Source organism: Lepidochelys olivacea (genome assembly GCF_965140295.1).
Source record: "Lepidochelys olivacea isolate rLepOli2 genome assembly, chromosome: 7".
Classification (NCBI taxonomy): Eukaryota; Metazoa; Chordata; order Testudines; family Cheloniidae; genus Lepidochelys; species Lepidochelys olivacea.
The window spans coordinates 9,333,295-9,351,017 of NC_140417.1; the positions used below are offsets into that span (position 1 = coordinate 9,333,295).

General features: G+C 44.4%; 1 protein-coding gene across 2 annotated transcripts in view; it reads right to left on the bottom strand.

Moving 5' to 3' along the window:
- FRMD4B (FERM domain containing 4B) overlaps positions 1-17,723 on the bottom strand; it is a 196,601-nt gene that overhangs the window by 147,879 nt on the left and 30,999 nt on the right. The window contains exon 1 of one of the 2 annotated variants that reach the window (XM_084633677.1): positions 957-974. The exons of the other annotated variant lie outside the window; for it this stretch is intronic. Coding sequence (XP_084489803.1) covers positions 957-959 — 3 coding nt within the window. The 5' untranslated portion in view covers positions 960-974. Of the gene's footprint in view, positions 1-956; positions 975-17,723 lie in introns of those variants that run through there. 2 annotated transcript variants of the gene reach the window in all.

Genomic DNA, 17,723 nt, shown 5'->3' on the forward strand with positions numbered 1-17,723 from the left:
ACTAATGCAGCGATAAGGCCCTACTTCTGACTATCCACAATTTCTCTAAAGTTTCACCTACGGGGGATGGGGCTTTCCAGGCCTCCCCTCTGCTTGTAGGTGAACAGTTCTGGGACATCTGAGCAAAACCTCTTCAAGCCGTTTTAAAATACAAGAGTGAGATACAATTTTCCCTTTATTTAAAAAAAAAATTCTGATCTTTCTTGGATGAACTCTGTACATCCTAATATACAAAGACCTCTAGTAGGGTACAGAAAAAACTAGCATGGTACACATTGCATAATAATTACAAGATAATTCATTAGTGCAAGATTCACAAGTGTACTAATAACTTTCCAGGTTCTTAAATCTACCCCATGGGAAGAATTCCCTTATTCTCACCAGAAGAGCAAAGAAGGTGAAGAAATTTCTTAATAGACCTGCTAGCTGGGCTTCCAAGAGCTGTTATTTTTAGCCAATTTTCCATTTCTATCTCATATTCGTTTAATTACAAGAGTTGACAATACAATATACTGTTCCACGTTGCAGTAAAGGGCTAAATCCAAAGCTGGTGTAAATCTGCATAGCCCCATTGAAGTCAATGAGGATCTGATCAAATGACCAAACACAATTTCTGAAAGTTTGTTTGTTTGTTTTCTAAAATATATATTGTGACAAAGTTCCTCCTCTACCTTGGTGGATCTTGTACTTATTGGTGGATTTGCTCACCTTGGAGCTTCACGGCAGCCCTCAGTTTGGCCGTTTTCGTGAATCCACAGTCCAGGTCAGCTCCTCCTGTGTCTGTCCAGAAGTTGGAAGGTTTGGGGGGAACACGGGCCCGCCCTCTACTCCGGGTTCCAGCCCAGGGCTCTGTGGAATGCAGCTGTCTAGAGTGCCTCCTGGAACAGCTGTGCGACAGCTACAACTCCCTGGGCTACTTCCCCATGGCCTCCTCCCAACCCCTTCTTTATCCTCACCATAGGACCTTCCTCCTGGTGTCTGATAATGCTTGTACTCCTCAGTCCTCCAACAGTACGCGTTCTCGCTCCCAGCTCCTCACACGCGCACCACAAACTGAAGTGATCTCCTTTTGAAACCCAGGTGCCCTGATTAGCCTACCTTAATTGATTCTAGCAGCTTCTTGATTAGAACACCTGCAGCCAATCAGCCTGTCTGTCTTGTTTCCAGAAGGTTCCTGATTGTTCTGGAACCTTCCCTGTTACCTTACCCAGGGAAAAGGGACCTACTTAACTTGGGACTAATATATCTGCCTTCTATCACTCCCTGGAGCCATCTGGCCCGACCCTGTCACAGTATATATGATAGGATTTGGTCGTTAGCCTGCCGGACACATTAACTCAGCAGGAGAAAACTATTCCTACTGAGTTATAACCATATTGTCTCCATAAAACAGTGTTATACACTTGCCAAATGGTGTTTTGCTAACCAGGCACACCACAGATGTACAGTAATACACTAGTAGTGAAGTCAAAGAAAAAGCTCTTGTTCTGTCATATGTGGACACATATTCAGAGGTATAGAAATTGGACGTCTAACAGAAGTGGAAAAGATGGTCATTGCTCACAATGACTGCCTTGGGTCTGCGGTGTCATGTAAGATGCTTAGCATACAACGGTAGTCACAAAGGGGTTGTTCCTGCTAACTCTTTCTCATGTGCATAATCCTTCTTCACATAAGTAGTCCCACTGAATTTAATGGGACTGTCGGAGTGACAACTAATCACACAAGTAAGAGTTTTCAAGATCAGCACCTAAAAGCTGAAGTCTGCCCTCAGTTATAACCTCTGCAACCCCCAATAAGGAGGAGATGCGGAAATATACTTACATACAGAGAGAGAGAGAAAAAAAAACCTCAGAGTTAGATTAACCAAAACTTTCATGACTTTGCATGCATGCAGACAAAAGGGAAGTATTTCTTCACACAACACAGTCAACCTATGAAACTCTTTGCTATGAAGGGCAAGACTATAACAGGGTTCAAAAAAGAACTAGATCAGTTCATGGAGGATAGGTCCATCAATGGCTATTAGCCAAGATACGCAAGAGACACCATCCCTGCCTGTTTGCCAGAAGCTGGGAATGGGCAACAGGGAATGGATCACTTGATGATTACCTGTCCTGTTCATTCTCTCTGGGGCACCTGGCATTGGCCACTGTCAGGAGACAGGATACTGGGTTAGATGGACCTTTGGTCTGACCTATGCCTGTTCTTATGTTATGTTGATTGTATGGCTCTTGTTATCAGCCCCATAATAGGATACAGAGCATCGCTCCTCTATATCAACAGTGCAAAGCCTGTCCTGGACAGCAGCTACCTAATGTATTACCATCAGAGGACAGTTCAATGGTGATAAAGAAATGTCTTGGTCTGAGTCCAGGTCCTAGTACACAGACACAGAAGTCAGGGCACTGGTACTAACAGACACACGCGGTATCCTCTCAGAAGACTCAAGGTTTGAATGGACGCAGACACAACTCATCCCCAGCACAAGATACTCCAGGACAAAATACCCAATTCCATACCACTGAAGACAACAGGAGTTTTGTGATCAACTTTAGTGGGGGGTAGGATCAAGCCCAAACCGATGATTTCAGTCTCTGTGGCTATAAATCTGGCACTAAATTAACCTAATAAATAGAAAGATTTGGGACACTAACTTGTCTGCTAGCTCCAAGTTTCACTTCTAGCTTCTTAAAACAATACTGAACTCCCCACATGGGCTCTCCTCAGGCAGTTTCAGCGAGATGACTCCAATTTTCCAGCTCAACGGAATATAACTTGCGCTCAAACAGCTGGCATTGGAGGGGATGCTTCAGGTTTTGTAGCCCCACTTTATCTTGGTTGCACTGAACTTGTGCATAGACTTGCCGAGTTGATTAAGGCTAAACCATATAGGCCAGGGCTGATCACCAGGTGGTAGGTGCTTGACTCGGGGGAGCCGGAGAGCACAGGCTATAGGGTCATTCTCTATCCTTGCTTGCCACCCAAACTGACCAGGGTTCGGTTGCGGCAGTGTGGGGGGTTTAAATGGTGGAAAGAAAACTTTGTTGTGACTTCAGTCAACTCAGCACTGGTGTTAGACCATACAGCGGAGGTCTTGCATCTGTGCATTGCCTGACTCTGCTAGCAACTTTCCCGTGTACATCAGGAAGAGCAACACCTGCGAAGGTGCAAAGGCTGTTGATGTGGGTAGGCTTAAGGCATCCTGTAACATAGCAGCAGGAGGTCTTCAGTAGAGGGTCTAGCATGCAAGGGGATCGTGTCCCCACTGTACAAGCGTATTCAGCAGAGAAGCAGCAAAATGCTGCTGCTCATGGAGTGAAAGGGTCTGCACACCCCACTTTGATATAGCCAACTTGCCAAGAAGGTTGTTTCGTCTGCCAACCTCGGCTTTAGTTTTCTCAACGTGGGCTCTGAAGGCGCACGATGAGTTGATGCTGCGTTCGTTACCCCTCCCATATGCAGGGGTCACCGAGCACAGTCACCGCCCTGGAGTTAGCGGCAACATGGCAACAGAGCTAGCCCCAGAGCTGGGCATGCAGCGATCTCTGAGGAGGCGCACAGCACAAGGAAAGATGCCCTCTGTGCATTTCTCCAAAGACGCCCGGCTCCCCTCTTCTTTCCAGGGCACAGCCATGGCCCTGCCACGTAATGGGAGGAATACAGCCCAGCAGTGGTACTCTCTTTGCACCATGAGGCTTTTCAGTGGCCTGGTTCTCTTTCAGTGTTTTTTCATGTGGGAAGGAAACATGGGGCCCAGTCTATTTAACCAGGCACCCAGCTTTTGTCATTCATTTCAGTTAGTTTATTGCTCTGTAACGTTCAGCCAGTTCAACCGGCTGTTTCTCTCTCTCTCACACACACACACACAGAGTTATTAAGAATTTGTACACAGTACATTTTATGGGTCAAGTTCTCTGTGGGCTTATAGGCTCGGTGCAACCCAACTGGCTCAGTTCCCATGACCCAGGATGCAAGGCAGAACAGCATTAGGCCTCAAGCATCGACTGCAGTACCATCTGTCAACTGACAGGGCTCGGTGTGCTACCACGGCAGTTACAACTGAGGCATGGCACTTTGGTCACGAACAAATTAAGCAAAACGAATACACAATAGCGTTCAGCCTTGTTGATAGCATCTTGGTTAGGGTTGCCAATTTAGTAATATATAAAAACTGGATACTCCTGCCCTGCCCTTCCTCCTGCAGCCCTGCCCCGCCTTGTCCCCCTGACCACACCCCTGCCCCACCCCTTCTCCCAGGCCTCACCGCTGCCCTGCCTCTTCCCCGGAGGCCCCACCTCTGCCCACCCCTTCCTCCTGAGGTCCCACCCCCCCCGTTCACTCCTCTTTCCCCCATGACTCACTGCTCTTCCCCTCCCTCCATGTAGGTTGGGAAGGACTCGTCTACAGAGCAGGGGCTGGGAGCTGCAGCCACACAATGCAGACCGGAAGCGGCCCCGACTGAGTAGGGGCTGGCGCGGGTGAGGACTCGGTGCCTCACTGCCTCCGGTAACCAGACTTCGGGTGACCGGTCAGTAGATCTGACCTGACACTGTTAGGTCCCCTTTTTGACTGGACTTTCCAGTCAAAAACCAGCCACCTGGCCACCCAACTTGATGCAGGAATTACTGAGTGAAATGCTATGTTCTGTGTTACTCAGGAGGTCAGACTAGATTACCATGATGGTCCTTTCTGGTCTTGACATGTATAATCCTGCAATGAGCTCTGTGTTGGTGCAGGGGTCTGCCTGGGGATCCAGGCCTAACGGTCTGCAAGGGAAACACAGTGAAAATTATTTTACAGAGTGCTGAGAGAGACTAGGCAATATCTTCTATTGGATCAACTTCTGTTGGTGGAAGGGAGAAACTCTCAAGCTACACAGAGCTCTTCTTCAGGTCTGGGGAAGGCAGCTGAGTGTCAAACAGAGTCCCCTCAAATGCACACAGAAACAAAGATTTTAAAAGCAGCCTCAGAATTTCCCCACTCCTCTCTAGAACCTCTTCCAGGCGTATGAACCTTCTCACTTAGAACAACAGTAAGCAAAGTAGTTTCAGGCAGAAGCGGGATATTCAGGTTGAGTGTCCACTTAATGTAAACATTAATATGAGACCCTTGAAAGATCTGCTCATTCGTCCCTCAAGCAAACAGCTGCAGTTTCACTTCTCCATGTCACCCCAGGCCAAATTCAGCCGTGATGTAATTCCATGGACTCTGGTGGAGTTACATAAGGAATTAATTTGGTACAGTGAATTCAAAAGACTGGTGACTCACTACCCTTGTGATAGGCTGCAGGACACTACTGGTGTGCAAAGGATTAACCTCCAGCTCAGCTTCCCCCTCTTCTTGCACTGGGGCTTAGGCAGAAGTGCAACAAGAATGATTCCTCAGGAGACAGAAGTAGGGAGAACAGCTTCCGGGAGGTCCGACTCACAAGCCAAGCCAGCTGGGGACTGGGTTAAACCCCAGCCGGTGGAGACTTTTCTGTTTGCTTTTGGATTCTGCTAAATCGTTTTGGTTTTGAGTAATAGTCACTCACCCGGAAAGAAGAGACCTTGATGACGAAAACCACCGAGTCATTCCACCAGTTTACAAGCCCCTTGACTTCAAATAAGTTCTTTCATTTGGAATCCAGCTCAAAAGCAGCAGCCCGGTTTTTAAAACCCTTTAATGGCTTGTTCTAGCCAACATCGAACACACCTGGCCACTCATTCTCTCCCTCCTGGTTTGGTGTGATGCGATATCCCTGATTGGGTCCTAGCAGCAGGGATCAAACCCGAGACATCTGGATCGAAGTATGAGCATCTACTTACTGCCCACGCTGGGAGAGCCAGCCTTCAGCCAGCCCTAGAACAGAGTCAACCTCTCAGTGTGGCCCAGCCACCACTAGATGGGGGACAGATCACCACCCTGAATGAGCGTGGATTATATTAGTGCCGTTAGCTTCCGATCTGTTACACGGTCTTGCTAGGTGTGTACTCAGGGCAGCTTGCACTTTCTGCCATTTGCATCACTGTAGTGTGGCTATGCTACTTTTAGCGCATGAGCTGGAGAAGAGCTCGCAAGGTGGGAAGGTCCCAGAGCCCAGGCTCCAGCCTGAACGTCTACACTGCAATTAAACAGCCCCTTAGCCCAAGCCCCATGAGCCCAAGGCATTGGCATGGGCCAATGGTGGGTTTTTAATTGCAGCACAGACATACTGCGAGAATTCTGCCTTAAATGGCCAATATACCCCATTACATCTCCTATCTGAAGGATCTGGTACTGGCCACTGTCAGAAACAGATAAACAGAAGGACCACTGGTTTGATCCAGTCTGGCAAGTATTCTGAAATCTGCTCAACACCACTGTACATGCTTAAATATACTGAGCTGAATTCCGATCCCAGTTACGCTGGCACAAATCAAAGTAACACCACCACTTACATCAGAGTAGCACAGATCAGAATTTGGGCTCTTTGGATACGTTCCAACTAAATTCTTGCTGAAATCAATAGGAGCTGTATATGCATCCAAGAGCTACTCCTTTTAAAAACCGTTTGTTTTTTTCCCCGAAATAAGTCATATTTGACAACTTCATAACCCATTTACCAGATGCACCTTGGGCTATTCATTTAAACACTGGCATTACAGAGCATCATCTCATGATCTGTTTCAAAAGCAACTGCTCTTGGTATCCAAGCGTTCAGAAACCACATCATTTAAAGTGGTTTGAAGACCACCCACCTGCTGTTCCTCTTGAAGCAGATTCATATTTGAGCTAAGTCTCAAAGGCAGATATCATCCTTTGTGTGAATAGGAATGAGTTTATCCTCTGGATAAATGCGAATGCATTTTGGAAACAAAGTTTACGTGCCAAGCTAAACTAGAAAGAAATCCTGGTTACAAAATAATATAACAATACTTAGGTAGTTTGTTTTTCATAAGCAGATCTCGAAGAGCTTTACAAAAGAGGCAAGTATCATTAACCGAGGCATAAAGAGGTGAAGTGTCTTGCCCATATTCTCCCAGCAGGCCAGTGGCTGAGCTGGGATTAGAATCTAGGTTTCCCAAATCCCAGGCCAGTGCTGTGCCTACTAGGCCATGCTGTTTCCCAACAAGTAGAATAGTTTGGTATTCATAAGAATGTATTTCATTTTATTTTCTGTAGTAATCCGGTATTCAGTACTCATTTTGTTATTCTCATTGCATACTAATTGCACCAAAATATTTTAGTAAATAATTTTCCTCTAGCCCATTGAATAATTTCTGCCTAATTATTGGCTTTTACCTTTCAGATGATTAGCATGGAGCCATGCTTCAGCTGTAACAGCTCATAATTTCACAAACATTTGGAAACAAAAAGGATCGGAGGGGACAAAGCAACCACATACATTCGCATCACCCGGCTCATTTGACTTCAGAACTCCTCTTTCTAAGCGTATAAATTATTCTACTCTAGTTTCAGTGATTTGACTTAAAATTTTATCTCCTGCTACTAGAGAGCTCATTCGTGACAGGCATCAGAATAATTTATACTATACTTGGACTTGCTAAAAAAGGAGTAAACAAAAAGTTATGCTCACTTAGGATCTAATCCTATGCCATTGAGATCAACGGGAGCTTTGCCATCAAATTAAATGACAGCACGATACAGCCCTTACCTGGCATGACAATTTGGCAGATTAATGCTGCATCCTGCCAGACCCTCTGTTCTTCCAAGCAGACCTACTCCTTTTACCATTATTTAGCTCCACTCTGTGGGCACAGCTGCAAAATTCAAACCCCTTTGGCATTTGTTCTCAAGATACAAACATCAAAGGTCCCACTGACCTTAAAGCTGAAATATCTGATAAAGCTACAAGTCACCGGCTTAGCAGCTCAGCACTCAGATACCAGCAGGGAGAACATGATAAAATACCTTCCTGTCTTGTTTATCGGTCTGTCTGTCCAGTCTATAAGGGATCAGTTGTTCAATCCCATCTAGGCCAATGGAGAATACAAGAGTTTCCAGGATGCTGAAGTGCCACAGATCCAGAGTTAGAAATGAAATTCTTTTCCCGCTAAAATGAGATAAGCTACGCTATGGGATGAAGGAGCGCCTCTATTTTCTGTTGTTAAATCTAATTTTCACTCCACTTTATGAAGAGACTGCTAGCAAAGAACCAGCCCGCCTTCCTCCCTGCCAGATGCATCTTTATCACATGGAAGGGGGTCGGGGAGGGAAGCTATTCATTTTTCAGAACCAGCTCTGTGTGTGTATTCATCCAATGCTTGGAGATCCAGATTTATAGCACCTGAGTGTTTAGTCTATGGGAACTAGATGCAAGATTTTGTCAGCACTTCACGACAAACTTTCCGCTGTATGCAATGTTCCATACCACAGGCACCAAGCTGAAATGTTTCATACAGTTGCACAGAATTATTTTTCCGAACAAAAATTAAAAGACAAAAAATAATGAGCTTGACGACACTTGTTTTATGGATGATTCAACAACATGATGGCACTTACCACATTTAATTTTCAAAGCATTTTTTAAACTGCTTCTCACAACCCTCCTGAAAGGTAGAGCAATAATTACCGCTGTTTTCCAGAAACGTTAAGTGACTTGCCCAAGTCCATTCCAGCCTTGTCGAGGTAGGGTTTTCACCCCAGGAGTTCTTCCCACCTATGCTTGTGCTCACATTAAGCTGCCCTTCTCTTTTACGGATCATTATTATTCCACTTTTTCTGTTCATAGCCCCTTGCAAACAGAATGCCAGATCCTCCTTTTATACTCTGGCCCCCTTCACATCAATTCACATGGCAGAAAGGGCCTGGAGAGCTTCCAGGATTTCCCCAGCTGGCTAAGAGCAGGTGTAGCTGGCTCCGAAGCCACTACTTCTGCAGTCTCCAGTGTAGGTGCTAGGGCAGGAAGGGTTGTGACTAGAGAGCAGCTGCAGCTGTTCTCAACTAGCAAACTGCCCCTCTGGGCGAAAACCAGCCAAACATGCTCTACAGCAGCTCCTTTGGCTGCTCTAGCGCACGAGAGCCAGTACAGAACTGATCCCAAGATCAGGGAATCACCCAGCAGACAGTTGGGTGCAGCTGAGAATCTGGCCCAGTATCTAAAAATCTTTAAGTAGGGTAAATCCTGCCCCTTCTGCTGCATGCAAGAGGCTCCCGCTGAGCATGGGGAGCGGTGGAATCTGGGCAGCCAGACTGGTGGTGCACACTCTGTCCAGTAGCAGCGCGAGCTCAGGCAGTAGCCAGAGGCGTTAGCCACCCAGAGTACAAAACAGCCCGGAGGTACCGACTCAAGGTAGCTAGCCCAAACCACTGCTCACGATACCCCGGCTACACTACTATTTTCAATGCCCTAGCTCAACGAGAGGTACTGTGAACAGGTCTTAAACTGGGAATCCCACCCCTAGCTCAAGTGTAGACATAGCCCCAGAGTCACAAGTCTTTCCCTTTCCAAGGCCACCACTCGATTCCCACTCGGGCCTGGCTAGCTCTGCAGACTGGCTCCACCCACTCTCTACACTCTTCACTAATCTGCTCACAGGGAAGAGCTTTGAGTGCATGTTCTCTTCCCCTGTGCCCGAATACAGCCATGCATGCGGGCAGGGAGACCTTATTGCCCTGGGTAGCCACATTAGAGCTAGTAACATGTGCTACTAAACCAGGAAAGGAAACTGCTACCCACTGTCCTTGGGAATGACAGCATTCTTTGGTTAAGCAACTCCCTAGAAGTGGAGGCAGTATTATCGCTTGTGGAAAGTAACTCCTGCCCTCACCCAGTTGCTTTTTGTACGACAATTTCCATGGGAGGTTTTTTCCTAGAGTGGATTAGAGCGACCAAGAGGGAGCATTAAAGATCAGTGAAAAAAACAAAGTGAGAGGATTGCTACAGCACAGGATAAATGAGAGACTCCTTTCCTTTGACATTCTGACAGCCCTGTGACAGCAATACTGTGGCACCAGTAAATAAATAACCCAAGGAAATTGGTGCACCGTAAATTGCACAAGAAGCTGCTGCAGTCAAATCTCCTCATTTCAGATGCATGGAGGATCACCTCCAAACACTGGAATGAAGTACAGATTTCAGCAGGGCAGCCGTGTTAGTCTGTATCAGCAAGAACAACGAGGAGTCCTTGTGGCACCTTAGAGACTAGCATTTATTTGGGCATAAGCTTTTGTGGGCTAAAACCCACTTCATCAGATGCATGGAGTGGAAAGTACAGTAGCAGGTATATGTACACAGAACATGAAAAGATGGGAGTTGCCTTACCAAGTGGGGGGTCAGTGCCAATGAGAGACAATTCGATTAACAGTAGAATATCAAGGGAGGAAAAAAATCACTTTTGTAGTGGTAATGAGGCCAATGTAATCAGGGCCCATTTCAAACAGTTGACAAGAAGATGCGAGTAACAGTAGCGGGAAATTAGTTTTTGTAATCCACTCCCAGTCTTTATTCAGGCCTAATTTGATGGTATCCAGTTTACAAATTAATTCCAGTTCTGCAGTTTATGCATCTGATGAAGTGGGTTTTCGCCCATGAAAGCTTATGCCCAAATAAATTTGTTAGTCTCTAAGGTGCCACAAGGACTCCTCGTTGTTTTTGGAATGAAGTAGTAACCAAAAGCTGGTGGAGATCCAGAGGGTGGGTCAGTGAAGGGGATCATTGAGAATTCAGATACACACATCATGCTGTGGAAAATAAAGCCATCTGTTAAATCAGACATATTTTAGTTAAGATACTAAAGGAGAAAAAGAAACTATACTGCTAAGTACACTATACATAGCTATCCATAAATGGCCTCTCTTGCCTGGCATAAAAAGCCATGTGATGCACTGTGTAGCTTTACTGGTTGAAGAGAACTCTACACTATGCACTGACAGCTTTTCTTTTTTCCTCAAACCCACTAGCCTCTCACCTGTTGCACATTCTGAATACAAGGAATATTCTACTGCACTATGGTTCATAGATTCACAGATATTTAGGTCAGAAGGGACCATTATGGTCATCTAGTCTGACCTCCTGCACAACGCAGGCCACAGAATTTCACCCACCCATTCCTGCGAAAAACCTCTCACCTATGTCTGAGCTATTGAAGTCCTCAAATCGTGGTTTAAAGACGTCAAGGAGCAGAGAATCCTCCAGCAAGTGACCCGTGCCCCATGCTTCAGAGGAAGGCGAAAAACCTCCACGGCCTCTTCCAATCTGCCCTGGAGGAAAATTCCTTCCTGACCCCAAATATGGCGATCAGCTAAACCCTGAGCATATGGGCAAGATTCACCAGCCAGATACTACAGAAAAATGCTTTCCTGGGTAACTCAGATCCCACCCCATCTAATATCCCATCATAGGCCATTGGGCCTATTTACCATGAATATTTAATTACCAAAACCATGTTATCCCATCATACCATCTCCTCCATAAACTTATCGAGTTTAATCTTAAAGCCAGATAGATCTTTTGCCCCCACTGCTTCTCTTGGAAGGCTATTCCAAAACTTCACTCCTCTGATGGTTAGAAACCTTCGTCTAATTTCAAGTCTAAACTTCCTGGTGGCCAGTTTATATCCATTTGTTCTTGTGTCCACATTGGTACTGAGCTTAAATAATTCCTCTCCCTTTCCGGTATTTATCCCTCAGATATATTTTTAGGGAGCAATTATATCTCCCCTCAACCTTCTCTTAGTTAGGCTAAACAAGCCAAGCTCCTTGAGTCTCCTTTCATAAGACAAGTTTTCCATTCCTCGGATCATCCTAGTAGCCCCTCTCTGTACCTGTTCCAGTTTGAATTCATCCTCCTTAAACATGGGAAACCAGAACTGCACACAGTATTCCCGGTGAGGTCTCACCAGTGCCTTGTATAACGGTACTAAAACCTCCTTATCCCTACTGGAAATACCTCTCCTGATGCACCCCAAGACCGCATTAGCTTTTTTCATGATAATATCACATTGGCGGCTCATAGTCATCCTGTGATCAACCAATACTCCAAGGTCCTTCTCTTCCTCCGTTACTTCTAATTGATGCGACCCCAGTTTATACCTAAAATTCTTGTTATTAATCCCTAAATGCATGCCCTTACACTTCTCACTATTAAATTTCATCCTATTACTATTACTCCAGTTTACAAGGTCATCCAGATCCTCCTGTAGGATATCCCTGTCCTTCTCTAAATTGGCAATACCTCCCAGCTTTATATCATCTGCAAACTTTATTAGCACACTCCCACTTTTTGTGCCGAGGTCAGTAATAAAAAGATTAAATAAGATTGGTCCCAAAACCAATCCTTGAGGAACTCCACTGGTAACCTCCCTCCAGCCTGACAGTTCACCTTTCAGTAGGACCTGCTGTACTCTCCCCTTTAACCAATTCCTTATCCACCTTTCAATTTTCCTATTGATCCCCATCTTACCCAATTTAACTAATAATTCCCCATGTGGCACAGTATCAAACGCCTTACTGAAATCTAGGTAAATTAGATCCACTGCGTTTCCTTGTCTAAAAAAATCTGTTACTTTCTCAAAGAAGGAGATCAGGTTGGTTTGGCACGATCTAGCTTTTGAAAAACCATGTTGTATTTTGTCCCATTTACCATTGACTTCAATGTCCTTAACTACCTTCTCCTTCAAAATTTTTTCCAAGACCTTGCATACTACAGATGTCAAACTAACAGGCCTATAGTTACCCGGATCACGTTTTTCCCCCCCTTTCTTAAAAGCAGGAACTATGTTAGCAATTCTCCAATCATACAGTACAACCCCTGAGTTTACAGATTCATTAAAAATTCTTGCTAATGGGCTTGCAATTTCATGTGCCAATTCCTTTAATATTCTTGGATGAAGATTATCTGGGCCCCTCGATTTAGTCCCATTAAGCTGTTTGAGTTTCGCTTCTACCTCAGATATGGTAATATCTACCTCCATATCCTCATTCCCATTCATCATGCTACCATTATCCCTGAGATCCTCTTTAGTCTTATTAAAGACTGAGGCAAAGTATTTGTTTAGATATTGGGCCATGCCTAGATTATCCTTGACCAGCACTCCATCCTCAGTGTTTAGCGGTCCCACTTCTTCTTTCTTTGTTTTCTTCTTATTTATATGACTACAGAACCTTTTACTATTGGTTTTAATTCCCTTTGCAAGGTCCAACTCTACTTGACTTTTAGCCTGTCTCACTTTATCCCTACATGTTCTGACCTCAATAAGGTAGCTTTCCTTGCTGATCCCTCCCTTCTTCCACTCCCTGGATGCTTTCTGCTTTTTCTTAATCACCTCTCTGAGATGCTTGCTCATCCAGCTTGGTCTACAACTCCTGTCTATGAATTTTTTCCCCTTTCTTGGGAAGCAGGCTTCCGATAGCTTCTGCAGCTTTGATTTAAAATAATCCCAGGCCTCCTCTACCTTTAGATCCATAAATTCTTCAGTCCAATCCACTTCCCTAACTAATTTCCTTAATTTTTGAAAGTCAGCCCTTTTGAAATCAAAAACCCTAGTTGCAGTTTTTTGTTAATCCTTCCGTTCAGTTTGAACTGAATTAGCTCATGATCACTTGAGCCAAGATTATCCCCTACAACCATTTCTTCCATGAGGTCCTCACTACTCACCAAAACCAAATCTAAAACGGCATCCCCTCTAGTCGGTTCAGCAACTACTTGATGAAGGAATCCATCAGCTATTGAATCTAGGAAAATCTGAGCCCTAAACTGTTCTGAAATTAAAGAGCATCTCAACTGCTTCACAAACATCAACTGATTATGCTTCACAATAGGCACAGCAAGGATGATCATCCCCATTCTACAGATGGGTAAATGGAGTCACAAAAAGATTACGGGGCTTGCCCAAGACCACGCAGCGAATCAGTGGCTCCACGTTTTAGTCTCCTGACTCTCAGTGTGGGGCTCTAACCACTAGATAATGCTACCGAAACAACTAAAGGTGCAGTTTTAACTGAGAGAACGAATATTGTAGGAAGACACATTATGTTCTGCTTGTTCCAGACTTTGATTCATTTCAGAATCTGACCAAGCAGCAAAACATGGAGAGTTCTGAAGCATTCCTCATTATGGTATGCCTGTGCATGACCAGTATGAGCAGAGACAAAATATCAGGAGAGAAGCTCCTCGTGCGGCATTTCCAGCAGACAGCGCAGTGTCAGAACCTTGCACTGCAGCTCACCCCTCAAGATTTCCAGCTCAAATGATCAGTCTCAAGAGGCTCAGAGGAGCTTCCCATCCCATTGGTGGCCCCTATTCCACAGAAGCACATGCCTAACCTTAAACATCTGAGAAGTCCCGTTGGATCAGCGGAACCACTTGTGATTAAAGTTAGATGTGCTTAAGCCCCTCGCTGAACTGGGATCTACATGCGTGCAGGTGTTTAAACAAAAGCCCTGTCCTGATGGATTCCTGCTGTGTCCGTATGTTTGACAGAGAGGGGACAACTGAGGATTGGACAGACAGAGGGCAAGTTCCCACAGCATTCCCATACTGGTTACATTGCAGATGGCAGAAGTGGCCCCTAGGCACTGCAAAGAGCAGGATTTTATTTCTAATCCCTCACTGGTAGGACAGGGCAAGGAAAGGGGGAATAGGGATGCATACCAGGAAGGGAGCCTGACAGACCATACACTGACAAACATTACATGCTCACTAGCCTGGAGAGGTCATATTCGTCTCCTTTTATTTCACTTATGTTAGGCCTCCCTCCATAGCATTCCCTCTCCAGGCTTCCTCATCTGTCTTTCCCTTCCCTCTTAGCTGTTTACCCTAAGCACCATCTCATCCCCCACCCCCACTCTGCCCAATATATGCTCTCCCTTGACACTGGATGTCTAAATGACTGTTATGCAATTCAGAACAGCTCTAAATTCCTCCATCAGCTCAGTGTTTGGACATAATCCCCTTTGGATCTGAAGTGTTTATACAGTATTACTTGCAAGATTTAACTAGAAGACGATTAATCTGGTGCTATGCTTCTGGCTTCACTTTTATTTCACGTCTGTAACAGGAAATCTAATTTTCTTTATCTTACGCAGCTTCCATTGGATCAAAGCACTTATGAATTTGATAAACAGATTTATAGCTTATATGGAAGTGAACAGCTTTAACATTTTTGCACAAACCAGTTCCACTTTTACTCCCCTCACCCTTATTTTATAAACCCACTTAGCTATGGTTGGGGTCTGGAAAATTCTGCTCATCGCAGTCAGGATTGCAGTGATGTTTATTTCAAATTAATACCCAGTCCATCTGAATCCTGGGTAGCTAAAAACCAGAGCTGGCCATTAGGTAGAAAATAACAATAATAGTTAAAATAATCAACCCAGGGAGTTGATGGGACTCTCAGATCTGAACAACTGAGCAGCTGGTTATTGATCTGTGCAGCATTTATGCCCCTCGGGTAAACAGAATTCAAAAAGTAAGATCTGCTTGCCAATTGTCTCACCACATGGCATGGAATTAATACAGCATGGTCAGGATATTCTTGTGAAAAGGCTAATAACGGATGCTGCAACTCATTAACGTTAGCAGCTAACATGCTATGCTGGAGACAGTATCATTCCTACCCACTGTAAACAGGCATCTGGCATAAGAGCCCGGGATGCACACACCAGCTTAACATACTCGATTGTCCATATATATATATATGCACTATATGCCTGCACTGTACAATACATCTGTTGTGTGCATGTGAGGGAGCAATTTATAGATTTGTGTCTATAGTTTCCCCACAGTAATTGTGGAGCAAAGTGGGAGGTTTGCCATCTCATTTGCATGTCAATACCCAGAATGCTCTTCTAGCTCACAGCAATTTCATAGCAGCTGAACCATATTTATCAGGCAGGCTTGTCCCTTTCTGGCTTCTGGTAATGAGAGACAGGTGGCTCGTTGCAATGTGGAGGGCTTCTTGAAAGTCAGCCTGCTCAGCAAACTGCAGAAATGGGCTGTAATAATACAGATCATTAAAATTCACCCTTCAGGGCAAAAGAGGATACCACTGTAGGGTGGTCAGGAAGGAATTTTACCTCGCATACAGAATTGTCCAACTCGATATATATAATCCGGGTAGTTTAACCTCTCACTTAAGCACCTGGACTAAAATCAAGTTGCTGATCAGATAAAGTAGTCATCTGGTCTGGAACGGGAACTCTTATGTTCTTGATTATCTTGCATTACTAAAAAGATAACTGGCTAGCTCCTCAGCAGGGGTAAATCAGCAGAGTGCCATATAAAATCAACGGAGCATTCCGATTTTCCCAATTGAGTCTCTAACCCCAACTGACCCTTCATTCTCAATCCTGCAATGGCAGGAACATGGGCTTGATTATGTAGGCCATCTTTTCCACATCTAGATTCTAGGGACCAAATTCAGCCTCAGACATAAGCAGACACAGTTACCACTGACTTCAGTGGACGTTGCACCTAATTATTCCAGGGGCTAAAATTTATCCTAAGATTTTAATTACCAGGTCATAATTAAAAACAGTGAGCGTGAAATGAAGCTTGTCATGTTTAGCTCAAGCCAGCTATTACAAGCTGAAGTAAAAGGCTTTCAGACAAATTTTCATGAGCTTCACTTCTGGATACTTTTTTTTGTTTTTTTAATCCCTGTATTCATTTGATTCCTGACCCTTCGTTTTATACTGCTCAAAAGGAATTTCACACTACAGCAAGAACTGACAGCCAAGGCAGAGAACAGAAGTGCTTCTATTTAATGGATGTCAAAGTATTGCTGAAAACCCACTCTCGTAGGTGTTCGCAAGGAAGCAGGAAAACTTCCCTGATTCTATAGTCAAGAAATGCCCATAAAGCAAGAAGCAGAAGTCATACCTATGATGCTAAATAAACCAGATCTTTTGCGAAACATAATAGGTCACATTCATCTCAGGGTAACTCAGTGAATTTGGTCCACTGAAAGTAAATTTAAATGAGAAAGGTGGGAAAGCATGAAAAGTACATCAAGGTTTCTATTGGGCAAGATTTGCCCAACTGCTCTAAAATTATTTAGCTCACTTTCAGACAGAGTCCAGTTTTTAATCCAGAATGCAATATCATCATCCCCCCAGCCCTTCAAACCATTGCTAACCTGACATTTGATAATCTGAGCTAGATTTTCAGTACACTGCTTTAATTTCTTAGGGTTCCAGGTTTCCAGCACTCGCAAGGAAAATAGGACTGTTTATCAATAACCATTTCCATTTTTAAAGCTCTTGGTCTGCAAACTTGAACCAAAGATATTATCTTAGCCACAGCAGCCTGAATTCTTGTCACCCTTTTGCTAACATCCAGTGAGTAGATCCAACACACAATCCTTGTGATGGTGTGAAATCAGAGAGAATACAATCGGTCTCTCTGCAAGGAGGAGCTGGTTTAAAGCAAGTTACCTTCCCTCTTAGCAAACCCAGATTTATATTTCAGCACTACAGAATATTTCCTCAAATATAACACTAATCAGTAACCAAAAGCATCTCCTCTCTCTCTCTCTCTCTCTCTCACACACACACACACACACGCGAGATGGGATGCCAGGAAAAATAATTCATCAGATCAGAGAGTCACAAGAACCCACTGCATAAGGAGTCTTACCGTATGTAACATTTACGCCAGTTATGCCCTCATAATAATGACACAATTGCCCTCTCCATCTGTGGATTACAAAGGACTTTACAAATTTAATTAATCCTCAGCACAGCTCTATGAGGTAGGCATTATTCTCATCATTTTACAAAACAGAGAAACTGATGCA